We start from the raw sequence: 27,627 nt of genomic DNA, 5'->3' as shown, positions 1-27,627 counted from the left end.
TTAATATAAATACAATTAAATTCAAACAGCCTTAGGGGGGGGGGGGGACAAATAAATATGGCAATTGCTGAGTAAAAATACGTGATGTTTTTAAATGATGACGTTTTGGAATTTACCCAGAACTTTCTATAATAATGATACTACTACTACTACTAAAACATCTACAATACAGACCGTATACATGTAAATATAGATTGAATGTAATGTGTGTTTTGCACTGAGAGTCTGCAGCACTCAGCCAAATGAAAAGCTCAGCTTAAACTTTCCAGCTGAGTGCTATGTGGTCATTTCCTGTAATGAAACTGCCTGTTGACACAGGTCACACGCGCACACACACACACACACACACACACACACACACACACACACACACACACACGCACACACACACACACACACACACACACAAACACATAACAGGATGCACCTATAACTTAAACCATTTCAGCAGAATGCATTTTGGGCGCCATCGATCCTTCAGAAATGCATTGATCGAAGCTCCGGGTTCAGCATTGATTAGTTGATCAGCAAACGACAGCAGTGCTTACAGATAAAAAACAAAATGCTTTGGGCCTCATAAAAGACGGAATATGACGGTGAGCACACTGTACCGACTTAGAGGGAAAGTCCTTTGGGAACTATAATAGTCTAACTTTTTGGGATATGATTTTATCTTCACAAATAAATTAAAACACATAAAATACTGCTGAACAATCACTGCAGAGAGAGAGAGAGAGAGAGAGAGAGAGAGAGAGAGAGAGAGAGTGTGTGTGTGTGTGTGTGTGTGTGTGTGTGTGTGTGTGTGTGTGTGTATGTGTGTTTGTGTGTTTGTAAGTGTGCGTGTGCGTGTGCGTGTGCGTGTAGTCGATGCCAACGTGGTGCCGAGGCCACCGCCTCGCCCGCTCCTATTAATATGAAATAAATCACGGGCTCTCGTGCGGCATCGCCCCAGTCACACCGCGGATATATCGACACGGTTAATATTTCATATTGTATTCGCCATAGGATATATATGCTTATTTGCGTACCAGAAAACAGTACATTAAAAATACAAATTAAAACTGAGCTCTAGGCAAACACATGGATTTTCTTCTTCTTTTTTTTTTTTTTGAGGAGGTGAAAATGGTTGCATTCTTTTTTTTAAATGTATTTTATTTTAGATGACTGAATGAACGATTTGACCAAGCTGCATTAAATAGAAGAAAAACAACATTGATTGGAAATGGGAAAGGTATACGCTGATCAGTTCCCCCACGCCCTGTTGACCCCGCATGCTGTTTTTCTTTACGTGGTGTTAACTTGACCTCGCGTGTGGCAGCGGAGCCCAGAGAGAGTATACAAAAAAAAAAAAAAACACACAACACAATACTAATAGGAAGTTTTACAAGTTCTTGGTGAAAGAAAGTATAAAACTTTTCATCGCGCTGTTTTGGGTTGTAAACCCCGGTGAATTAGGAGCGCAGGAGCCAGCAATGAAAGTTAACATCCATCACCACCGCGACCAATAAGCTGCTCTGGCCGGCTGGCTGAGCACAGATGACGGATTCGCTGCTGTGCGGGCTTCGGTAATTCATTTTCGATAGCAGTGGTTTGCCGGGATCAATACAGGGACATTAACCCAAGCGGACACTGCTGTTCTCCTGATGGCACAAGCCAAAAGCCACCATCCCCCGTTGGCAATCAGCAAAGACACAGTTTTTTAGGGTCATTATTTGGGGGGGGTTATAGAGAGAGAGAGCAGCCGTGTGCCAAGGCCGCTGATATCACAATTCATCAGTGAAGTTATGGATGGCGTTGACCTAACTGTTGGTAAACACTAGTCAGGGAAATTATTTTATGCAATTTGCACATGATTAGTGATGCCACTTCCGGGATTCTTGGACTTATTTTGGTGTCCCTCAATGCAGCTCCGGGTCGAAATCCTAATGGCCTCATTTTACATAACATCGGTGTAAAATGCCTGGAGTTTGCATATATATAGTTCACACAGCAACTTAAGGCCTACTGAGGGCTGCTGTGGTCACACGCACACACGCACGCGCACACACACACACACACACACACAAGCCAAACTTGCAGAGACATACTCGTGTTCAAACATATCTAAAACATGTCCATTTTTCCAGCACTCTCATGTTACACGTCTAGGTCTACATCTCACCCTATAAAGACAGCTGCACGTGCTGGAAAATGACATAGTAATACAACAACCCTGCCATACGTTATGTTGTGAAGCTAGATGCGTTAGATGGGTGTAATATGTGTGACCACATGGGGACAAAATAGCATGAAACACCAGAAAGCAAATTAAATGCAATATCAAACTATAAGTCCAAGCGTTGGTCATATTGCAGCCTTATCACTTTTAACTATACTTTAATTATGGCTATATTATGCTGCACTGTTTATGCTCGTGATTATATGCATCCAGCCCATAAAAGTAAGCAACACCTGTATGAAGCTATATTTACTCTCAGCTTTCACCCAAAACGAGGGCCTTTACAGAATCCAATCCCTCGATCTCATCCTGCTTACATCGCCTCCATATTGCGGGGCTCCTGCAATAGGCACCAGCTTATATCGATGAATCTCCTGATCCATCTCCCGATCCATATACGTTGACATTGATGGATCGCTGACCTGGATTGACGTCAGCGAGCAGCAAGTTTTGATATCGAAGTTTATGAGCTTATGAGCGTTTTTTTTTTTTTTTTTTTTTTCAAACATGCGAAAAGGGGTCAAAGCCTCGAGGCGAAGATCTCGACACATTTATTCAGTAACATTTATTGAAGGAATAAAATAAAAAAAATAAAAAGAAGAAGCTTGAAGAAGTTATGATGAGTGAAAGTTAACGGCGAGACATCGACCAGAAAGACTTGAGCGTTTATATTTCACATTCAAGGGAAGCAATGGCGGTTATTATTTAAACGTGTCAAAGGTCACGCACACAGTCCGAAGCTGTGCATCTTAATCTCTCAAATAATTCGTCATTTACGTCATTGCGAATACAGCAAACACCTCGGCGAGCATCGAGAAGTGACGCGTCTCCAATTTGAATGAATACAGATATAAGGCGAAGAGGGAGCTGCAGAGCTGTGACCTCCTCGAGATAACTTGTGGTGGTTTTCTCATTACACTCGTGGCCCCGTGTGACACATGTCAATTAATATGTAACCTTCAAGAGGGGAATCACGTGCGCTGCTGGCGCCGTGTCAAACGCTTTTTATCAGAGAAAACAAGTCCATCTTATCCATCTGAATGGTAAACGTTGCACACTCTGCACTCCTGTGTGTTATCTTCACAAGTGTCTAATGCAATCTTCTTTTTTGGGGGGAGGGGAGGGGGGGTTGAGGTCCAGCGGGCAACATGAACAACCCCCATGACATTAGGGGGCCAGTGACGTCAGGTTGGCCCCAGACAAGAGTGCGCGGACGCATCGCGGGTGCGCGCACATGCGCACAGGCTCGAGCTCATCTTAACATGAACGCGGCCACGTCAATATACACACAGAGAGCGGAGCGGCGCTTTGGGTATAGTGGAAGGTGCTCTACAGCGAGAGAAATCCAGGCAGGCGCGGACACCTTCACACACACCTAAGCAGCGGTTTGCGGCGCAGTTTGTGTGGCGGCCGGCACCCGATCTTTTAAAGCCATGCTGGATTGACTGCAGAGAGGCAACTACAATCAATGGCTGGGCTTTGAAATCGTTCACAATTTATTGGAAAGGAGTGTGAGATAGAGCGACGGCGAGAGAGGGGGAGAAGCGAGGGGAGAGAGCGAGAGAGCGGCGAGAGGGGTGGAAATAAAGATCCTTTCAGCGATGGAGCTTACAATGGAAAACATTGGAAATCTGCACGGCGTGCCTCACTCCCATCAAACGAACGACTTAATGAACTCCCCGCACGCGCGCCAGTCGTCGCATCGGAACTTGGTGTCGCACGGACGGTCAGCCATGGTGTCCAGCATGGCCTCGATACTGGAGGGAGCAGGGGACTACCGCACGGACCACGCTTTGTCTGGCCCCCTGCATCCGGCCATGACCATGTCGTGCGACTCCGGGATGAGCCTGAGCAGCACCTACACCACGCTGACGCCGCTGCAGCACCTGCCCCCAATATCCACCGTATCGGAGAAATTTCACCATCCGCACCCGCACGCTCACGCTCACCATCATCCGGCGCACCAGCGACTCGCGGCCGGGAACGTCAGCGGCAGCTTCACCCTGATGAGGGACGACCGGAGCCTCGCCTCCATGAGTAACCTCTACGGCCACTACCCCAAAGATATGTCCGGCATGGGGCAGCCTCTGTCCCCGCTGTCCAATGGTCTCGGGTCTTTGCACAACTCCCAGCAGTCTCTCAGCGCCTACGGTCCTGGAGCTCACCTCTCCAACGACAAGATGATCTCCTCGGGGGGTTTCGAGTCCCACGCAGCCATGCTGTCCCGGGGCGAGGAGCACCTGGCACGGGGTCTCGGGGGCCACGGGGCCGGACTCATGACATCCTTGAACGGCATGCACCATCACAGCCATCCGCACTCTCAGGCAAACGGGTCCATGCTGTCAGATCGGGACAGGCAGACGGTGGTGGGAGGCGGGCAGGGAGGTGGGTCAGGGCAGGTGGAGGAGATAAACACCAAGGAGGTGGCACAGCGAATAACCGCGGAGCTCAAGCGCTACAGCATCCCCCAGGCCATCTTTGCTCAGAGGATCTTGTGCCGGTCCCAGGGAACTCTGTCTGACCTGCTGCGGAATCCTAAACCGTGGAGTAAACTCAAGTCTGGCCGGGAGACGTTCAGGAGGATGTGGAAGTGGCTCCAGGAGCCCGAGTTCCAGCGGATGTCGGCGCTCAGGCTTGCAGGTGAGTGAGGAGACAGCTCCCAACCTGAGTGATGTGGAGGGATCAATTAGAAGTCAATGTGGCGAGACTGTCAATAGCTGCTCAAACAGACATTACTAGAAGTTATTAGTCGATTGTATCGAGCAAAACTTCATCATGACAGTTGGGGTGTTAAATGTTGGGGGGAAATCTATATTTTGATTGATGCTACGATCCATGATAGTATAAACAGACGCTGTGCAACACTGGAGGTGGTATAAACAAAAGGGAGGAAGCGTCTCTCAAAAGCAGCCGAGGTGCAAAAGCATATCGGCGCAGATGTGTTAGTTCTTACGCACACATGCACCGGTTTTACGCACGAGTCCAGCATGGATACTTCCATCCCTCTCACACTGTCTCCCTCGCTTTCTGTCGTGTTCTCTTTCTCTCTCTCTCTTCTCTACCCCCCCTCCAACACAAACACGCGCGCGCGCACACACAAACAAACAAAAACGCACACAGAAAGAAGCCAAACAAAGGAAATCAAAGCAGGATGTGATCAAAATTGATTACATCTCACAGCTGTTACTTAGGTAAAGCTAACATCCACGTAGAGATCACTGCAACGCAAATATTCCATTTTACTTTGCACTCATTAGTATCAAACAAACTTGATGTAGTAATCTGGCACTCCCCCTGTCAAATAAGCGCGTTCCCGCAAACAAGGATCGTCTGAGGCCTGGCCAAAGAGTCGGGGGAGCATGACCTCCTATGGATCAATATTTCAGGTCCAGGCGTCCCCTTTCAGAGCAGCTCACTGATAAATGATCGATTTGGATGTGAAAGACAGAGACACAAACAGATGCGTCTATCTATGGCCTGTGTTGTCTCCTCTGCACTCTGGGTGTCTCCAAAGTTGGTCCAGGGCCATGTTTAGCCTGAGAAATTGGAATGATTGTGCTTTTGAGAGATTATGATGGGCTCATATGATTACAAAAAAAGGTCTGGACATCCCTCCTGCTCAGTATAGGAGACACATTGAGACACAATCATGTACTGTTTCTGTGTCTTTCTGGTTCATGTCTTCCATCTATCGTGTGGAGTTTTTATTGCGCAGATGATCACACTAGAAGCTGTGATTGGAACCCACAATCCTCCCTTTACACCCTTTAACACTTAGCACCTGATTAACAGGACGTAAATGAAAACGAGAGGCGTCTGCAGTGGAGTTAAAATAGATGTGAGTGAGAGGTCCCCGCTCATTGATGTTTGTGTAAAGGCCCAGTTTAGACGTGCATGCGCTTCCAAACGTCAATCAGCGCTTCTCCGTCGTATTTCAGCGAACCGGTTCAATTAAGCAGATATAGTGGCATATTTTAGTTCCAGTCAATGCCCTATTGAAAAGCACTTAATGGCATGTAAATTGTTCCTTTGCGCATTTAGTGGGGTTCTGGTAAATAAAGATTTAAACACTCCACAATTGTCTCTTTAAGTGCCAGTGCTGTTAAAGCTAATTGGGCTGTGTGGGTTTTATATCTTCCACGACCGGCGTCAGGATACCCCCCCACACACACACACACACACAATTCAATTGACATGTTGGAGTGGCACAGTCTTGCGAGAGCACCCACTGCCTATATCTTAATGTGGTCAGGCCCAGGGCAGCCTACAGATGTAAGGCACGTGTGTGTTCGTGCGTGCATATTTGGTTGTAGAATGTAAATTAGGGCTACACTCTGAAAATGATCTAGTGGCGATATATGTTATTATTTATTAAATTGTAAAAAAAAAAAATACATTTTATTATGTATATTATGTGTTTTATTTTGCGCTGTGTAGCAGCAGACTTTTGTGCGCTTTTCGTGCGTTAACCTGCAGTCACAAAAGGCCTCGGAGAAAAAAAGCCGGTTGGGCAAAAATGACAAATGACTTGTATGCAAATGCTCCGAGCAACATTTTACTTATTGCATTTAAAATCACCATTATCCTCGGTGCAGCATGTGGGCTGGGAGTAGGAGTTTGGGGGGAGGGAGGGGTGCTGAAAGTGAGGCTGGGCCATACTCGCTGGGCCACATCAATCAATACATTCAAATTACTATTCCAAATTCATCACAGTCACACAAATCAATGCAGCTGCCCTGCTTAGCTAATGTGAAAATGCCAGTGTCTGCGCACACACATGACAATCCACCCCTGAAACGAAAAGCAGAGCAGAGATGGGCCATGGTTGGGTGAGTGTGTGTGTGTGTGTGTGTGCGCGTGTGCGTGTGTGTGTGCGTGTGTGTCTGCCCTTCACGCTCAACATCTCCTAATGCAACGAGGGCAAAGACCCACAGGCGTACCACCTATTGTGTTCTTCCCATGCAGACTCATTGCACCCATCGGGCCAGCTTTAACCTTTGGGTGTCTCGTATTCTCTCCTCTTAAAGCAAATGCACCAGTCGACTACTGCACAAATAAATAGGCGACTTCATTGTAAAGCTGCACAAATAAGAAAGACGCGGGCGCAGTGAGGTTGGGGAGGCATTTAAAGATCGCATTAACGATGAAAACAATTCGTCTTTGCATCTGTGTTGAATTCCACACTCCATCTCAATGTATTTGGTCGGGTCAATACAGCCCTGATCGATAAGGATAGCCAGTGCATCTATCAATTATCCCGCCTCAGCACTCTCCCATTGGTCTCTCCCCCGGAGCAAAGGGGGGGAGCCGGAAAGGGGGTGGGGGGGGGGGGGGGGGGGGGCAGCTGTTGAAAAAAAGAAGAACGCTATTGCACACCTTTTTCTTTGCTGTAATCATGTTCCGTTTGTGTGTCATGCACTCACTCATTTGTCCTGTGGGTTTTGGGGTTATACGGTCATTCGTTATCATGATGAAAGTGCATGCACACCACAGAAAGTATATAATTATATCACCAAACGTCCAGTATATTATAACACGAAATGCATGCGTCCCATTACTCATTTTGGTGCATACCAGGGTCCCCTCTCCTTTAAAAAAAAAAGAAAAGCGCAGTGGGTTTATTACCATTTGAATGGCTGGAGCACGTGCCAGGGTGTGCAGGTCAAGACCCGCGGGCCACGGAGGAAACACATTGTTAAGGGTGGGAGGCCTCTATTCATGTTTCAATGGACTACACGGAGTTTACACGGGCCTAATCCTGGAGCAATTCCACCCCCCATACTGCACCCCTTCCCTTCCGCGCATCTCTGCAATGCCGACGCTCATTTTTCCCTTGGTACATATATTTTTATTGAGTTGGCTAGTTACCTTCCTTACATGCCTTTTACTTTAAGCTGGGGTTAATGGTTGAAGAGGTCTTTAATTATTGCTTTTCTGCAAATTAATGGTATGCATGCTAAGGAGGCTACCCACTGTTTTTCTTTTTTATTTCCCTCTACAAATCATTTAGTATGAGGGAGTTTATTGCAGCCAGTCTTCTTAGTTCCACGGTTTCCAGGCGCTGTCCAGAGTGCTGAAATGTGCTGCCCCGTCCAGCCACACCGAACTGCGGGGATCTCCTCTCTGTGTGGAGGACAGTTCAAGGTGGTGAACTGGAGTTCTACCAATACACGGTTAATAGCATTCTTCTCGGCCCTAAACACCATTATTTCATCCAACAGCTTCCACCCATCGATCAATATTACAATTCACAATCGCGTCAATCACACCACCCAGCACCCAGTCCAGCAGGAAGCCGTCCCATTTAAATCACACACCTCTTCTTCTTTGTTGTTGTTGTTGTTGTTGTTGCTGCAGAAAACCAACTGTAGGGTCGTCCTTAATAGCCTTCTTTTTTTGGTCATTTAAACCGGGATAATGGGTTTAATTGGATGGGGCATTAAAATGTGATTGATGCGGGTTAATCTAAAACATTTTTTTTTTTTCATGAAGAGATGGCTTGATGTTAGTCCGCGAAATGATCGATTGGTACTTTAATAATTGATGTGTGAGGGGAAGATAGGGGGGGGGGGGGGGGGAGAGAATAAACAGAGCAGCTGCGGTTTCAGAGCCTCGTTGTTCGTTAAGCACAGCAACGTGTGCTGCAAGTACCGAGACGCGCGCATGCACGAGCATCGCCTTTGAAATCCTGCGGTGGGGAGAGAGCAACAGTCATTTTCTGGAGATTACACCTCGAGGCTGTTTTGTTTAAATCCCTCAAACCAGATGACATGACATCTTACGCCTTGGCATTATTATCTGATGAGGAAGCTCGTTGTGGGAGGGATGGAGGGAGGGAGGGGGGAGGGAGGGGGGGGGGGGGCGATTGATACAACTTTAAATGTACATTAATCTTCATGTCGTAGGCTGATATGAATATTCAGAAGTGAATCCATCGTGGGAAGTGATCGTATAGGAATGGAGGGGGGAGGGGGGCACCTACACATGCACTCTGGCTGTGTTTAGAAGACGACATCTAAAGGCTGCAGCTCCATATTCTTATCCACCAGGACGATATCATAGCACGGGCTACATACGGCCTGCATATACGTGTGGTGTCGCCTCCCCCGGTTTCTTCTCTCCTGTGTGTATGTGCTCGGGATGTTGAGTGCGTCTGCGCCACATTGTTAAGGCCGATCTGGCGAGCCCTGAATCTGTATCGATTTCCATTCCCCCGGCCTCATGCTTTCCATCTCTGGAGCTGCGCCATGCAGCCCATGCAACCCCCTCCATCTCCACCATGCAACACCATTTCTCCCATTAACGACTCACCCTTCATAGCACACAGCAGCAGCAGGACGACTAATAACACGCATGCTCTCGCGCCGGCTCGCCGCAACCGAAAACAAACCAACCCAAAACACTGACATTAAAATCTTGAGAGGTTTATAGCTCCGCTCCGTTTCTACAGAGAAACGGATTATCAGCACCAGACGACTCAAAGTTCACAGTCGCGTGCACTTCTTTCCGCTCATTATACATCCACACCCACACGGTTCGGACCCAGTCGACCTTATTATTCAAAATAATGTAATTTTAATAGAAATCAGATTTGCTTCAGAGGCATGGAGTCTGCACCGTCTCTCATATCTTCATTCATTTATATTTGTAGCCACACACACACACACACACACACACACACACACACACACACACACACACACACACACACACACACACACACACACACACACACACACACACACACACACACACACACACACACACACGGCGGGCGTGCCTGCAATTAGAAATGCAGCAGAAGTCTGGGCTCTGTACAGTCTCTTCTATTTTAGATGATCAATTCCTACGCTACTCCGTCGCCCCCTCGCCAAACCGGATCGATAGGAGAGAATGACCTTTAAATCAAATTGCTGGCAGAGTCGACTGAATGCACGCGGCTAGCATCAAAGGGTTAATGGCACCGCGTGCACCCCCCCTCCTTTCCAGGCACACACAAAAAAAAAAACACACACACACACGTACACACAAAAGGGGCCTAAAACCTTAGATAATCATAATTAAATCTCCTTATTCCTCCATGCGCGTGAAGATGCGCGAGGGAGACACTGTGGCCTGTTGACCCGACACAATCTGCAGCGGTTTGCACAAGAGCCGAAGAAAAGCGTCGGTTCCAAAGAGCAGACTGTTGAGCAATTCAAATGTTGACGGGAGCACATCGATGGAGCTCAGCGCGTTATGTAATGCGGGGATTCCCCCCCCCCCCCCCCCCCCCAAAAAAAATACCGGGTCTTCTACGTGCTCCTGCGCGCACACACACACACACACACACAGTCTTTCATGCAACGAACCACGCTTTAGTCGAGCCATTTGACCGATTTTATCCAAACCCCATCCCTTTTTTTTCTCCTCAGATGTGGCTGCTAGTAAGTCATGGAATACTTTTTTTTTTTGTGGGGGGAAAAGTGGGTGTAAATCTGTGTGGAGCACGCGCTCTCCGAAAGCTGTCTGCGTGTCCTGACTGCCCTCTGACAGGCCATCGGTTATTAAAGGCCCCCATAATGGCACGTTTCATGCGCATGCTTACAAGGACGTTATCCTCGCCATTTAATGGGAGTGAAGTCACATATAAAGACTGTTGGTTTCTTAAAACAGAAGGAAGTCATTCACTCTCTTATGTGTTCAAATATGAACTCATATAGAGATAGATGTCTGTGTGTGGAGGCTGATTATTACGTATTTTCCTACAGTGATTCATCTGGTTTTATTTTTGAGAGAAAAAACAACAGGTGGCAATATTTTGGGGCGAAAGAGGAGAAGAGGAAAGATGTAAAGTCTTTCTAGTTTGTTTCACTCGTCGATAAAAAAAAGAAGGAAAGAAAGACAAAATACGTGATTAAATGAAGTGTTATAATCGACACGTTTTACAGTCTGTAAAGCACAAGACGGCGAGTCTCGTTTTGATTAATCTCTGACTGAGTCATGTCAACAACAACAAAATATATTCGTTGTCACGTCTCCAGCTCTCAGGGCCTTTTTGAAACGAGAGCCTGCAGATGGTTTGTACGGAACCTCTGTAAGTCTTTCTGCAGGGTCGATCTCCACAAAACCACAAACACACACACACACACACACACACACACACACACACACACACGAACACGAACACACACAGCTTATCGTACCCACAGATGCAACCCGAAACTCTGGTTGGGCAACCCCACACAGATCAACAAAGGAACAAAACGACTGTGAAATCAATTGATGAATGAATCGATGCTGCGCATATAGCCTTTATATTTCATGTTATTAAATAGCCTGTAACGAAGAGGCTGCGGGTTATACTGAAATTAATAATTTGTTGCTTTACTGAACCGATATGAAAACGCTGACTGTTGTTTCTTCTGTTAGTTACTCAGGTTTTCGGCAGAGTGTGTGTGTGTGTGTGTGTGTGTGTGTGTGTTTGTGTACGTGTGTGTGTGTTGATTGCATACATAACGAACATTTAGAACAAAGTAACATACTGCAGTCTTAATAATGGGGAAATATACCACTCTAAAATATAAGTATTTACATTATTATCGTTGAATCCTATTTGATTTTGTATTATTAATATTTACCACATCTGTTTTAGTGTTCACATGGAATTCTTTTTTTAATGATTTGCCCCTAAAATACATAAATAATAAACTGAGGAATGAAAAGGAAATTGGAACAATTTGATTAGATAAAATCCACAAATAAAGCATCGAGAAAATAAACTCTTAATAAAAAAAACGAAAGAGACTAACGTGATACAGAATAATAAACCCACTTAATGTACTTCAATCTAATATGCTTTGTTATTATTGTGAGAAAAATAGATCATATCAATGCAATTAGCTCGCCGCAATAAGGGGTTGGTGTAGAAATATTTCCGTGGACTCTCTTCACATGATTGAGTGAGAACCGTATTGAATTGAATCTGCAGAATTCTGCCTATTGAAAACCTGTCTCGTGTCTCTCCGTGGAGAATAAACAGTATCATCTGACTGCAGATCGGTTTGCAGATTCTCCTGCGACGAATAAGAAAGTGGCAGCTGACATTTGAAGAATATTAACACATTTCGATATAATCACGTGATAACTCAGTGTTAAAATCTGCATATATATATATATATATATATATATATATATATATATATATATATATATATATATATATCTGTATATGCAGCCAGTCCCGTTAATACTCAGAAGTTGGTGATAAAATGTCAATTAGTTCAAGTTCACCCTTTTCATTTTTCTTCCTCGCATCTGTTTTCTTTGTGTTTCGCCGTAAACGAGCCTCAGACAGATTAAGGCAGCTTCTGAAAAAAATAAATAAAAGTGTGCAAAATCTCTTCAGCAAATGAAAAGGAGCTTAAAGGGAGTTTGAGAGCTGGCACACATGGTGGTTTCACAGGACCCCCCTCCCCCAGACGTGCGGGTCTATTGACCGGCCACATCCTCCAAAAGAGACCCCACAGAGGCGTGCATTTCTTTAAATGTTAATGACTCGGAATTAATTGTTCATGGGGTGAATTGAAGCACCAGTTGAATAGTTTATTTAAGTAAACCGGGAGAATAACTCTACATCATTTCATAACTGACACGGAAACGCACGCAGAGGGCCCACACACACACCTGTTGTTTGTGTGTCTCCTCTCCAACTAAATAAAGCATCGTGATCATTACCGCCATCACGCATAACTGGTCAAAGCAATGAATGAAATCAATGGCACACGCAGAAAAAGGAGTATTGCTCCCACAATGGAGCCACTCATACAAATAAATGGCAAAAGGCATGCTATTAAACTAGCAACAAAAAAATAATAATTATAATAATCATGCGGGTTAAAATATAGTCACACGTTTTCTCCCAATCATGCGCTCGAGTGCATTTAATTATTTAAAACCTCTTAAGGAGCGTGATCATCGGGCAGCAGCTCTTACTGATTATTATTGAATCTTTTTTTTCCTCCTCAGGTTTAGTGCACTGGGTTGCTAATAACACGTCGGTGTAAAAAAAACAGAGCTGAATAATATTATATTTCTCAGGTGCATCTCAAACTGACAGAAAATACTGTTTTGATATATAAATAAACAAAGATATAAAGCAAATGAAGGCAAAAGGATGCCGGCAGCTGAGCGGTGCGGTGTGGGCGAAGGTGTAACTGAGTTCAGGTTGAGTGTTATTGAAGTGCTGCAGAAGAAATGCCTCGCAGCTCAAGTCGCCGCAGAACGCAAACAAACAAATGGTGTCGCGTTATCAGTATATTAACACCAATTCTCACTCATTACATTAAGGGCTATCGAGCTCGGAAGTGTTTCGGTCTGGCGACAGAGAGAGAAGGGTGTGTGTGTGTGTGTGTGTGTGTGGGGGGGGGGGGGGGGGGGTCTGTCTAACACATGCCACAGTATAGACAGAGAGGGCCGCGAGGCTACACATTCATATTTAAGGCAACAGCGCGTGAGAATCATGCAGAGACGCAACTTCATAAAGAGACTTGAAGCCTAAACATCAAGTTGCCAAATCATGCTTCTTACAGTCAGTGTGTGTCTGTGTGTGTGTGTGTGTGTGTGTGTGCGTGTGTGTGTGTGTAAGGGCGCCGATCCGTAACCAGAAAACATGTTTGGTAAATTAATTAAATGACCTCGTCTCCTTTACAGGGCTGCGGAATTTATATATATATATATATATATATATATATATATATATATATATATATATATATATATATATATTCATTTATTAGATGCAGATGTGTAATCGTGGTTTCATAAAACACTATGGGCCCAATATTAAGGCCGTTAGACTTTCTCATAATGAGCAGGAAGGGCAGAGGTGATCAATACACGATTAATGCTCGAGATGGACTCACATCTGCAGGGACGGGGGAGGCTCGCGACAGCTGTGAACGCGCAGTAAACACAGGCAGAGCAGGTGATGACCATTTACTCATCTTCCTCTCCAACCCTTGTCTGATTTTATTTTATTTATTTATTTAAGTCCGCAAAGAGAGCATGGGATCATCACGCTTTTCCTTCCTTCCATGCCATGGCGTGTTTTTTGCGTCTCTCCACCCCTTCATAAATCTCCTCTCCCGGCCCACTGCACCCCCCATCCAAACACCTCCTCCCCCTCCCTCCGAGGCATAATTAATTGGACGAACTGAATTTCACACACGAATTATTCACGAATCTATCGATCGATATCGAACACCCAGGGCCTTTCTCTTAACCTCGCTTGGTTTTGTCGTGAAGCAAAGAATATTAATGTCACGAGTGGAAAAGAAAAAGGCCTAAGTTATCCCCCCGTTTCCATCCCGAGCAGATGAGGAATCACTCATTAAGCAATGCGATGGAGAGAAACGACTCAAGGAGGCCCTTGAGGTGGGGTGGGGGGGGGGTGTGTGGGGGGGGGGGGGGGGGGGGTAAGACAATATTATTAGAATAAAAGATGTAAAAACGTGCACTAAAATAATGAAAGCCGTGGAAGTATTTGCATGTGTGCGGGGGAGCCTGGTGGGTTCATTCAAAGTAGGTCAGCTGCAGTCACACAGACATATAGAGAGAAACAGAAATCACATTTCTCTCCGCCCGCGTCGCAGCGGGGTGCGCGCCTCAGAAAACACTCAACACCGAACCACGATTCGTGCCCTTGTCCGCTTGCTCTTTGTGCACGAGTGTGTGTGTGTGTGTGTGTGTGAGTGTGTGTGTGTGTGTGTGTCCGTCTCTCTGCTCGGTGCCTACTGTAGCTCTAAAAGCTGCAATGATCGATTTGGGTTTTTTTTTCCTCCTCCTTTTCTAACGCCGAGCTTGGTTCAGTAATCAGGGCCCCCTTCCTCGCCGATCGATCGATATCGATCGCTAAATCCAGCGCCTGGAGCAAAAAAGCAGCGCAGCACGGCGCCGCGCCGCGCCGCGCCGCGCCGCGCCGCGCGTAGCCGAGAGCGACACCTGCCGACCGGAGCGGCACAAAGCAAGCGGTCGATGAGGTGGCGTGGACGTGACTGGCCGGCGGAGGGATGTGGAGAGAGAAGCGGTGGCCGTCTGAGCTTGTGTGTGTGTGTGTGTGTGTGTGTGTGTGTGTGTGTGTGTGGGGGGGGGGGGGGGGGGGGGGGGGGGAGAGCGAGCGATCGAGAGAGAGAGAGAGAGAGACCCCCCCCCCCCCCACCCACACGACTCAGTTATTATTGCACACAATGCAAAATTAGCGTATTTTTGTGTCTTAAATCTGAACTTTTTGCAGATTTAAAGAGAATAAAGTCCTACAAATTGTAATTAAAAATATTGACCAGTTAGTTTCCAAAGCACTTGCCCCACACATTTGTTGACTTCTTAAAAACAGTCCATTAATAGATTTTTGGAAAGAATCCCCTTTCTGTTACTATAGATCCATTGTTGATTCCACTGCCTGACACACAGTGACACAGAGATTATTCATAACAGGTTAAACGTTCTCTACTTAGATGAAAGAACATCACATAAGCAAAGTAAGCCACCATCTTGTTACTTATGAAGCACCTTTACTGGATATTACATGCATTATTCAGCAACAAATAGGATACACATATTCACAAAGCAAACACTTCACATGTTCAGGTTTATAGCCATAGGTGTGTGTTGCGATTCACAGATATTGACTATAACAATATATTTTTTTTAATGAGATGGTGATGTTTATGAATACACATATGATCATATTGTGTAAATAACCCAGCACCTTTTAAAATAATTGAATACATGTATCGTTTTTGCAATTTATTGCAAAAAATAAGAGAAAATGCACAACAAAGTCAGACAAATTTGACTGATAACATTATTTTATTTTTTATTTTCTGGAGATATTGTAAATAACTGTAAATAACTGTAAATACCCCCCCCCCCCCCCCCCCCCCCCCCCCCCCCCCCCCCCCGCAATAATAATGTCGTGAAAATGTGTGAGTGTTATTATATGCATATACTGGGTCACACATCTTGAAGAATCACAGGAGAAAAAGATCAGTGGAGGGAAGTGGAGGAGTTCTGGTTCAACTGGAAGCTGCATACAAATAAATGGAAAGTCAGTGCGGACCGAAATATTGAGATAGCGATAAATCTATATTGATAATAATATTAAACTGTATTGCTGCAGAGGAAGTCATTCCAAAAGCAAAGTCCAATCTAAAAAATGCCGGTGCGTCAGTCACTGAATACTAAACACACATTTGTAATCAAGTTGTATTTAATACTACATGTTTTTAGTAGCTAAAAACACTAAAATGGTGTGTTGTATTTTCCACCTTCAGTTCAGTGAGGAAGAAGTGAGGCGACTGTGGAGGCGAAGCAGCTTCTCGCTGCTCCTCCCGGGTCTTCAAACAGACTCCACTTCATGTTTGGGGCTCGTTCTCCTGCTGGGAAACCAATTCTCTTCCACACCAGTCAGAGCCAGAGGGGATGGTCGGGTCTTTACTGGTAGAAGTGGGAGCTTCTCCCCGGTCAGCGGGGAGCTCACGCAGTACGAGTCCTCGCACGTGTGGACCGAGCGGAGCATCCTCACGTCCTGGTTGCATGCGCGAGCAAAATGTTTCCCCTGAAACTTTGGTGTAATTTGGCAAACGATGAACGTTAAAGAGGAAGAAATGGATTGAAAGCTGCAGTTCTCATCTTGTGGGACTGGTTTCACCAACTGGAGCATCATGCGCTGGTTTTGTTTCTTGAATGCAGATATTTTCTGTCCTTCTTTTCTGCAGCTGAATATATATTTCGGTCTCCAGTTCAAGCCGGAGAGCGTATTCATTTATTTGCGTTATAATATAAATGTTCTACTAAAAACTGCAGCTCGCTGCTGCGGCTGTTCACTGTGGAAAATCATTTGGTGATTTAGCAGCCCTGTATAATTATGTTTATATATATATATATATATATATATATATATATATACATATACACATAAATGTCCATAATGCTGAATAATAACATATAAAGCATTATAGAAAGACGTAAGCTCAAGTATCATAATACTTCATAATTGCTGGACAATCACATTAATTTTTTCAAGGCTCATTGTGCACTATAATTCCCATAGTTTTAATACGTTACAATCCTTAAATAGTAAATCATAATCACTGTCTTAATGTGTTGCAATGTGATTATAACTCCAAGTTGTCATTGTTTGCTTTAAGTAAAGTAAAATAGAATTACATCTATTCAAGCACACACAAAACATACATTATATCCCACTTCACTTAAAGCTTATGATCACATTATATAATGCATCATAAACTTGATTATGATGCATTATAAAAAAAAAGACGATAATACATTTCAACTATAAGACATGCAATACGCTACGATTCCTGCAAAAGAAAAACAAATGTGTGACCAGCGATGATGAAGCATTATTGTTATAAAGTATTATGGATATTTATGAGGGCTTATAACTACAATTATACAGTGCTATGAGCAGATTACAGCACATGTTTGTAATGCATGGGTGTCAGTGTCAGAATGGAACCTCAGATGCTTTAATTTCTGGATTAATTTAATCTCTTCTGACCTGGCAGGGTCAAAGGTCGTGCGGTTCAGTTCACACCAATTATTAAGTCACATTTGTACACAAGCTTTTCTCAAAAGCCGGACGTCTTTCAGCCACAATTGACGTAGGCTTGAATGAGACGTATGAACCCAGTGAACTGATGAATCTATTTTCTAATAAATCCATCACATCAGCCATACGTTCCCTCCTGGAAATACGCGATCATTTTTTTTGGATCGTGCCACTCGAAGGCGCGTTCAGGTTATAAGTGCTCGTTATGTCATCATATTTAGAGCATCTTTGTATGAGAAATACGACGCCTCGCTACCTTACTGCTCTGTCCTCTGTGTCCTTGATCACCTGACCTACTGAGACAATGTGCATAATTTCAGCCCCAAATCCAAACGATTAAACTACAACCTCCTCCTCGTCGTCGTCATGACTACCCTTAATCCGGCAATAAATCAACGATATATATATACGATGATGTACATACAAGCATGGATTCAGATTTTTGATGTGGCATACTAGCGTGCGTGTGATAAATATAGCTGCGGCGTTGATGTGAAATATGAATATGATGGATGGGCTTGTGTGCAGGTTAGACATCTGTAGTAAACAGATTGGACTGCAATGGCTGATCAATGGGCTCTGTTCCACTGTAATTAGACACACAGCGCCACTGCTTGGCTCCAGCCACTTCAGCATAATCACACACACACACACACACACACACACACACGCACACGCACACGCACACTATTGAAGAGTATGAAAGTATCAGACAATACCGACAGGCAGCAGGTGGAGGCCCCATAGGGACGGCGTCTTTCTCTCCCTTTCTCTCTCCGATTTGCTCTCGTTTTATTGAGACAGTAGGGAAGCTGAGAGGAACACACAGTCCATTCTGGCAGGATTCGATCCTCGGCCAGCAGGGGAACATGTGGCTGCAGAGGTGGCGCCTTAACCATCCACCCACCCACACACACATTTTTTCCACCCTGCACCTGTTTGCTGCTTTCCACCCGTCTCCTACGAATACTTTGAGTTACAACACACTTACCCACAATACAGCATTCTATTAACTATTCATTTCTGTGTTCGCTACACCCCCCCACCCTTTCAAACGTAGAAGAGCTTTCTTTTGAAAATTGCTCTGTGTATGGGAAGGGGATCATAGCAGCCGTTGCATGCACCTCTCGAGTGTTTGTGTTTGGGGAGGGTGGGTTATAAATACCCTCTCATAGCTCAATAGAGTGGGCTCCAGTGGGCTCTGTTTGAAGTAGCAGACTGTAGACCTGCTGGGGGGAGATTCTGACCTCAGTCCCTACAGAGAACCCCCCAATTCCTACAGCAAAGTCGGTCAATATCTCTCTTTCTCCTTCACTCGCCGCCCCTCCCTCCTCTTCTCAGCTCCTCTCATTCGACACACACACACACACACACACACACACACACACACACACACACACACACACACACACACACACACACACACACACACACACACACACACACACACACACACACACACACACACACACACACACACACACACACACAAACACACACACAGAGAGAGAGAGAAAATGCACACTTTGTCTTACTCCTCCACCTTTTCTGTTCTTTTCTCTTCAAACCTTTTCTTTCCCTGCGTCTGCCCCTCCTCTATCTCTCATTTCCACACCACACACACACACACAAATACACACACACAAAATGCTTACTTATGTGCAACAGTCGCTGAGTCCCCCATTGCGACTCAAACTGCATTAATATTGAATCAAACAGCAGTGTCTCCAGCTAGCAGGCAACAGCCAGTATTACCCCCCCTCCCTCCTCCTCACCCCATCTTTCTCTCACCGCAGGCTGGCTCCCTGTCTGCACTCTGCAGGATGGAAGGAATATTCCCACTGGGCAGGAGGCATGGATTAGCTTTAAATCAACTTTAATATGGCAATAGAGATGGAGCTGTAGAATCTCTGCTGCTGTATAAAGGAGTTCTTATGTGTTTAAGTATTGGCCAATGATCCATTTAGTTACTTTACTTCCCTCTACCTTCTGTCTTTGCCGTCTAATCAAGAAAATAATCACTTTTGTATATTTACCTTGCTTTGTGTTCTCTTTCCCCTCTTTGCCTCCCACTCTCATCCCCATCCCTCCCACCGCTGCCATCCACACCAAGCCTGCAAGCGCAAAGAACAGGAGCAACACAAGGACCGCAACACGGCGCCCAAGAAACAGCGTCTGGTCTTCACCGACCTGCAGCGCCGCACTCTCATCGCCATCTTCAAGGAGAACAAGCGTCCATCCAAGGAAATGCAGATCACCATCTCCCAGCAGCTCGGCCTGGAGCTCAGCACCGTCAGCAACTTCTTTATGAATGCGCGCCGGCGCTGCGTGGACCGCTGGCACGACGACCACGGCGCCAGCCCCGGGCAGCCGGGCACATCCGCCACCACCTTCTCCAAGGCCTGAGAGGAGGAGAGGAGCCTCGGAGGGCCGGAGAACCAGGTCAGGAGGACCAGGCAACATGGAGAATTGGCTGTGAAACCTGTCCATAACAACCCCAACCTGGCCTGGACTGTCTGACTGCGTCCTCTGCCCCTAAAAGAAAATCCTTTGTGCCATGCAATCATCTTTTTTTTGGAATTTCAAGGTCTCACCTGAAACAAGCATATTCGGAAAAAAAAAGGTGAATTGTGAAGTCAGGTCCACTCTGCATTACTCACATAAGGACAATCATTGATTCTGTCTTTTTTGAAAGAAAATCATTTTTAAATGGCATCTGACAAAAGCAAAAGAGACACCAAAGATTTGATATTTTTGTTTGGCCGGCCTCCTTCAGCAACCCAAGTAGCCACAGATTCTGCTTCTTCTTCTTCCTACTCACCTCCTTTGTGTCTGCCTCTCTTTAGTCCCTCTCTCATCCTCCCCTCCATGCCGGCACACGGAAGCAACAAGGGCGAAAGAACAACAATAAATCTGACAACAGAACAGCACATAGCCTTATTATCCAAGCCCCATCCTGCACACACAAGGCCGTCATAAAGAAAACAACGCCGCCTATGAAAAAACAACAACACAGCTTTCCAATCCCCCCCCTCCCCCGCCCCCCTCTCCTCCCGTAGTTTCCTTCATTCCTCGGCCAAAGGTATTCCCTGATGGCCAGCCATTTCAGAGAGCAGCTCAGCCCGATCATACGGCAAACTAATGAATTGAAAAATGAATCGATGCAGACGGAGAGAGAGAGCGAGAGAGAGAACGGGGCCTTGACCCCTCCTGAAGGTGAAACTCAAGATGCTCGGCAGGAGGTACTCAGGTCTTCCAGGGCCCAGGTCTATATTTTTTTGCACAGATGTTGGAGGCCTGTAGGGAGACATGTCATTGTTACCTTCTGCCTGAGCCTAGAGTCTGTGTTTCCCGGACCAACAGGAGAAGCGGGCGAGATGTCTGGGCATGCTCTTTGTTCTGCTGGGAGCTTTTCCTCTGATCAATAACTGAGAACCAAGCGACAACAACACATTCGGGCATCCAGCCAACTACATTACAGCTGCATATGAAAAGCAGAATGTAAGAGGAGCACATGGAACCCACTGGAGATGGGGACACAAAGGCCTCATAGCAGCAGCAGCAGCACAGCTCTCCCTCCAAAGTCCTGCCTGTGCTGGCAGAGCAACAGTGCCCCCTGCTGTCGATAGCGGAGACCTGCATCCAGCAGAGCAATGGGGGCTCAGAGCGGAGGAGAGGGAGGGAAGAGCCACGAGATGCTGAGGAGAAGTCACGGCACAACACATTCAGGCCCTCGCAGCTCTTTGAAGGCAGATCAATAGCTAACCATTATCCTATTGTTGTTCCTCATCCAACCAGCACTGGTGAAGCCGGAGGAGGGGGGATGGTTAAACTGAATGCTGAAAACGCAAGGATTTAGCAAAAAGGCAGGGATTTGTTTAGCCGATCCACATCTTCAAGAAGTAGAGTACAGAAATCACACAAAGATGGGATAGAGAAGTACAACAGAGACAGGCTTTAGTGAGACAGACACGTCGGAGGTGAACTGGAGGTTTCATTTATATTATTTTGGGAGGCTTCGTATTTTGTCAAATCATTCTTCCATCCCATCTGTTTGCAAAAGAGGAAAAAAAAAGAAGCTTTTTAATGGATGCGATTCAAACCAAATCTCCTGGTTATCCCCACACAAGGGTTATCAGTAGCTAACCCAAAGCTAACCACCACACTCAGCTGTCAAAAATGCTACAATAATTAGTGCCAATGCTTACTGCCTTAATGCGAATCAGAGAATATGGTACTAGGGTTCACACACAGCTACAGTGCGCCCCACTGATGACGGGCGGTGTGTGCCATAGCAACCAACAATCAGCTTTTATCTGAATTAAAATATACTTTTTTAGTAAAAAAATGGAAAAAAAAGAATCAGATTTTAAAGGCATACAATAACCAAACCTCAAATGACAAAGATACCACATTCTCTCACACACACACACACACACACACACACACACACACACACACACAATGTCTCCAACACATAACTGGACACATTTTGAAGCAGAAGAAAGATCTCTCATTCTATCTTTGGTTCTCTACCTCCTCTGTCCCTCTAACCCCATTGCCCCTCCCCCCTTTCTCTCTATATTGATGCGGGTATTTAATTAGTACCATAGACACAAAGTTTCTATTTCTTGTTACTATTGTGCTCTGTTGTGCATAAGCAAGGCACCTTGTTGATGAATCAAAAACCAAAAAGGAAGGACTTTTTAAAAAGGAAAAAAAAAAGGAGGGATGCAAGGACCGAGGCCAATGAAGGATTTTTTTTGGGGGGGGGGATTGTTTTTGCATTCTATGTGAATAAAGACTCGGAGGAGACATTTACCGTGAGAAAGAAGAGGAAAAGAAAAACAGGGAGCTGCTGAAGAGACACACAAACGACGGACGCTCTCTCTCTTTTGGCATTTCATGTCAGGACTTTGGTACCCTCAGCCCCCTTTAAGATGAGCCCCCCCCCCCCCCCCCCCCCCCCCCCACACCCCACACCCACACACACACGGGGTAAGAATGGAGGGGGACAAAACATGACCTCCAAACATCCCGGCTGATTCGGTGCATTTTTATCATAGGGCGGCGGGTGTGTGTGTGTGTGTGGGGGGGGGGGGGGGGGGGGGGGGTAACGCCTGGGACTCAATTGTTATCTGTATGGTCTTAAGATGCAACTGTAGCATTTCCAACAATGTAGTCAGATTAGCGGTGCAGATTAGATAAGAGATGGTGGTCATTGTGGAGGAGTTGATGGAGAGGTACTGACAAACTTCACGTTGCTGTAAGCAGCGAGTTAACGTCGCCAAAGGATGATGAGCGAAAAATCGATTTGTGGTATACAGTTCAGTGAGCATAGGTAAATAGCTAGATTCAGCTCTAGGTATTGGGCTGACAAAATGACAATTGTTTGTAGTGAGAACCAATGTGGCTACCTCACTAAGCTGAGTGGTTTGTGAAACCGCCACTGATACCAAAGATACTGCAGCCTACCGGTCCCAAACTGCCTAGGGGGACAATAACCCAAAAAGAAAGAGAAAAAAAAAAGCTCCCCTTCCCTACTCTTTGTCCAAAACTGATATAGACAGACTGATATCATGCGCCCACACACACACACACACACACGCACACAGCGCAGTCGGACTGCATCGTGCCACACAGGAGGAGGTGGCTGCCTTGCAGACAGAGTTGAGTGCCTTTTCCCTTCAACCACGGGTGGGACTGCACTGGACACACACACACACACACACACACACACACACACACACACACACACATGGGTGCATGCACATAGCTGCACACCCATTTACAAACACGCACTCACATTCAGACAACGCACCCATAATTGGATGGATGGAAGGCGAGGGGAGGAGAGGGGGGGGGGGGGGGGAGGGGCAAAGAGAGGGACACACAGTGGGGGCTGTGTCAGCATTTTCTCCCATATTGACTTTCCATCTTGATACACTAGAATACAAGCACTTTATCATGTAGAAAGTCTATAAAACATTTTCTATACACTATTTATTTGAAACTAAATTATATGTTACTCCTTAATCTGTCAGAGTCTTTGTTACTGCGTCGTTGTTCTTCTAGTAGCTCAGAGCCTTTTTTTACTTCTTTTTTTTCCTCTTTCTCCCCCTCTCCAGCCACCGGTGTGCTCAGACTCTCGGCCACTCTACCCTCTCTCGCATCAGAGATATTTTTGTGTAACAGAGAAAGAGGGGGGTAGAAAGGCTCGAGGCGCTCGCATGGGCCGTAGTTGTAAAAGCTTCACACTTCATGTCTCTCTCTCTCTCCCTCTCCGCTGTGTGTAAGCACAGAGGCTTCAACAGTGAGGACGACTCACTGACAGTTTATAGACACACACACACACTCTCTCACTCTCTCTCTCTCCTCCCTCCACCCAGTCTGTCCACTTGACCTCTCCCCCTGGCTAGTGCCAAGACCCGGTAGGCGTGTGTTGACAATTAATTCTGAAATACCTCAAAAACCTTTCATGTAAACTTTATGTAATTTAAAACTGAAAATAATACTGCTAATGATAACAATGATTATGAAACTATGATACTATGATAGTTAGTTTTGGAACTTGTGACTTGAAGCTTTATACTGTTAAATTCCTTTTATTTGTTTGCTCATTTTTCTCGTACGTTCTCCTGTTTGTTTTTGCTACGGCATGTACTTACTGTTTTCATAAAAAGGAAAAAGACATTGTGAATGTTTCTGTGAAGGGTGACGTGAGAAAAGAAGAGACAGAAGAGAAGGCTAGAAAGAGAGAGAGAGAGAGAGAGAGAGAGAGAAAGAGAGAAGGGGGCAAGAGCTGCTCACTTCAGATGTTTTAGTTCAAAGCTCTGTCCAAGGAAAGGAAAATAACACCAAAGAAAAGGGAAAGAAATGACAATAAAATATGATTTGGGCTGAATTCTTTACCAACAATTCGATGTTAAACCAAAGGAGGAATAACCTTTTACTTATCGTTAGCTTTCTTCTGCCTTTAATTTTGTCTTTTCTCTGAAAAAAAAAAAAATACAATTTCACAGTTACTTTTGAAGGTTCCTGGGTGTGTTCAAGTGCTCCTGATGTTCTTAGAATATTAAAGACCAGCACCTCCTATTTGAAAAGGAGGTGCGCTTTTTTTTTCTTTTCTTTTGTGCATGGATATTGTATAACTGTATAGAAACCAACAGGAATGACCTGTGATGTTGTGGGGAGAGGAGGAGGATGGAAAGACTTGGGTTGTGGGTGGAGAAAGGGGTGGGGGATATTTTGGTTATCAAAACAAACACACAAAAAAAAAAAAAAGGGGGGGGGGGGGGAGGATTTGGGGTTTTAGGCGTTGGAGGGGTCCTTGTTTTTAGAATTTCTGTCATTGTTGGATTCACTGGTTGTGTGCATGTGTTGTTGCAACCCTTCCCCTATTCCCCCCTGTTTCTTTCGATGTATATAAATCCAGACAGTAGGGGGCAGTGTGTGCTGGGGGAGGTCAAACTCCTCTCCTCCCAATCAATAGCATTCAATCTTCATTCCTCAGCTTGTGGTCCTCACTCGGGTCCTGAAATGTGTGTCTTGCTTTTCCAAAGACGGGCTGTTTACTTGGAGTTAATCAGAGGGACACACACAGGCCCGAGCGGCCTTGAACATACCTGTATGTCTGTCTACATGCTTTCCTTCAATCTGTGTATGTGTGTTCATTTGTACCTATGTGGAAGACAAAGTGTTTTTGTTTTTTTTATGTTCCTTTTGCCATGGGTTGCAATATTTGTCATGCAGAAAAATTTGAAAAAACATTTCTTACTGACTGACCGACCAACCAACCAACCAACCAACCAACCAACCAACCAACGTACCATTTGGCAACTGATGATCCGGCTCCCGAAATGTCGCCAGCATTTACTGTCAAACAGCGTATGTGCGTGTCATTTCACAGTGGGATCCAATGTCGCCAATGGGACTGGTGTAGACACCCCCAGTCGCACTGTGCTCTCCCTCTTCTGTTACCTGTTAATCAATCAGAACCAAGTGTCTTTGTGATGGTAGAAGACAATCAGTTTCAAAACAAGAACAAAAAAAAACAAAAAAAGGTAGAGAGAGAGGGGCAGGCCAGTGGGGAGGAGGAAGAAGGGGAGGACGGAAGAACAAAATCACGGGAAAAGAGGCTCTCTGAATTGTGACGAGCTGTAGTAACCGACTGCCAAACGACTGCCCCATCGCCCCTCCGCTCTCCAAAACACCCCCCATCCCAAATCGAGCTCGACTCGGTTACACAACACAAATTCACTCCCTCCTCATCCGCTGTCCCTTTTCACCCCCCTCCCCTCCCCTCCCCTCCCTACTGCCAACATGTAGTGCACTGCAGGAGGTAGAGAACAAGAGCTGTGGTGCCAAGACCATACTTCCCATCACACGCCACGACTTCCTGCTAATCTAATGATGATGTAACCAGCCGCGAGGAATATAAAAATGGCTCCGGTTGGTGGCTTTTGCACAGAGAACTATGCAAACACCTGACCCCCCCCAATCTTAATCGTTGCTGCTGGGTCAGAGTGTACAACCCTCTACCCCTTCCCCTCACCATTACTCCCGCTCACACTTTGACCTCCATGACCCCACCCCCCCGGAGAAACCCCAGTCACTCAGGGTACAGTAGCGAGTGGCTGGGGAGAGGAGAGCACGACAGCGCCCCACACTGATGTCATACAGCTTTTTACATGAATGCCCCAAACTGCCAGACATCAAAATGGAGTCCATGTTGATGTTCGCAAGCTGATCCCCCCCCCCCCCCCCCCCACCCCCACCCCCCGCTCATGGCTCCATTGTTCTACGATGTTCGACTGTCTTTGTCCCCAGCGCCAAGGAAGGGCCACAATCAATGCAAAGACGCTTACATTGTACTTACCTAAGTTTACAAAGTCGTCTGGAGACGGTGGCTTATATTGCACTCGGACAGACAGACAGACACACACACACACACACACACACACACACACACACGCAGACAGGCAGGCACATGCTGGAGAGGGTGAGTCTGCCTTTTGAGAGTGTTTGCTGAAACCAAAGATGAAATCAGAGGTATGACAATCTGGCTACCAAACCTGGGAGACAAGGTTGAGCTCTCTGGGCTGCTCTACGGGCCATGTGGACATACCACCTCTTGCACTTAAAACACACGTACATATACATACATACCCTGGTGTAATCTCCCCCCCCAACACACACACACACACCTCCAACGACACACTCCGTCTGGTCAGAGAGCCTCTTTTCCCTCCTCCCACTGCAGAAGCCGGAGAGCCTGTGGAGGACTTTTAGTTTCACTCCAGTTGAGACTTTTTGTGAAGGAAAAAAAAAAATCGGAGTAATAACTGTTGCAGAAAAATAAAAACTTAAAAGGATAATATGGGTAAAAATTGCGTGTTTTGAAATAAATTAACAAATAAAACAATTGTAAAACAAAGATGTGCTGTCGGTTTATTGTGATCTGTGATGAAAAGGAAAAACCCCCCTCGTGACCCCGGCAGATGGAAATTAACGGTCTCAAACAACAAAAGATCAGACGTTCATGTAGAGGTACACCATCTATGTAAAGGCAATAAACAAGATTTATAGTGCAAATTGTATTTTGTATATCAATTACTTTATTGGAAAAAGTAGAAACACAAAGTAATGCCCACAAAAACATGCTTCAAGTAAAAAAAGAATGACGAATTTCATCTTTCAAATTCTATGTTGCAGCAGCAATTCTATGTCATCAAATATCTTCGCCCCACAAAGTACCACAATTTACGTATACCATTCGTCACACGCTCATTGTTCT

General features: G+C 45.5%; 1 protein-coding gene across 1 annotated transcript; it reads left to right on the top strand.

Moving 5' to 3' along the window:
• The first annotated feature begins 3,819 nt into the window (after positions 1–3,819).
• On the top strand, positions 3,820–20,237 carry onecut3a (one cut homeobox 3a). The gene is made up of 2 exons (XM_034531222.1): positions 3,820–4,858; positions 19,945–20,237. The coding sequence occupies exons 1-2, from the start codon at positions 3,820–3,822 to the stop codon at positions 20,235–20,237; spliced, it is 1,332 nt and encodes a 443-aa protein (XP_034387113.1).
• The last annotated feature ends 7,390 nt before the right edge of the window (positions 20,238–27,627 follow it).

This window comes from Cyclopterus lumpus, chromosome 4, assembly GCF_009769545.1.
Source record: "Cyclopterus lumpus isolate fCycLum1 chromosome 4, fCycLum1.pri, whole genome shotgun sequence".
Taxonomy (NCBI): Eukaryota; Metazoa; Chordata; class Actinopteri; order Perciformes; family Cyclopteridae; genus Cyclopterus; species Cyclopterus lumpus.
The sequence above is the reverse complement of the archived record's forward strand: the minus strand, read 5'-3'. Positions and strand labels throughout refer to the sequence as shown.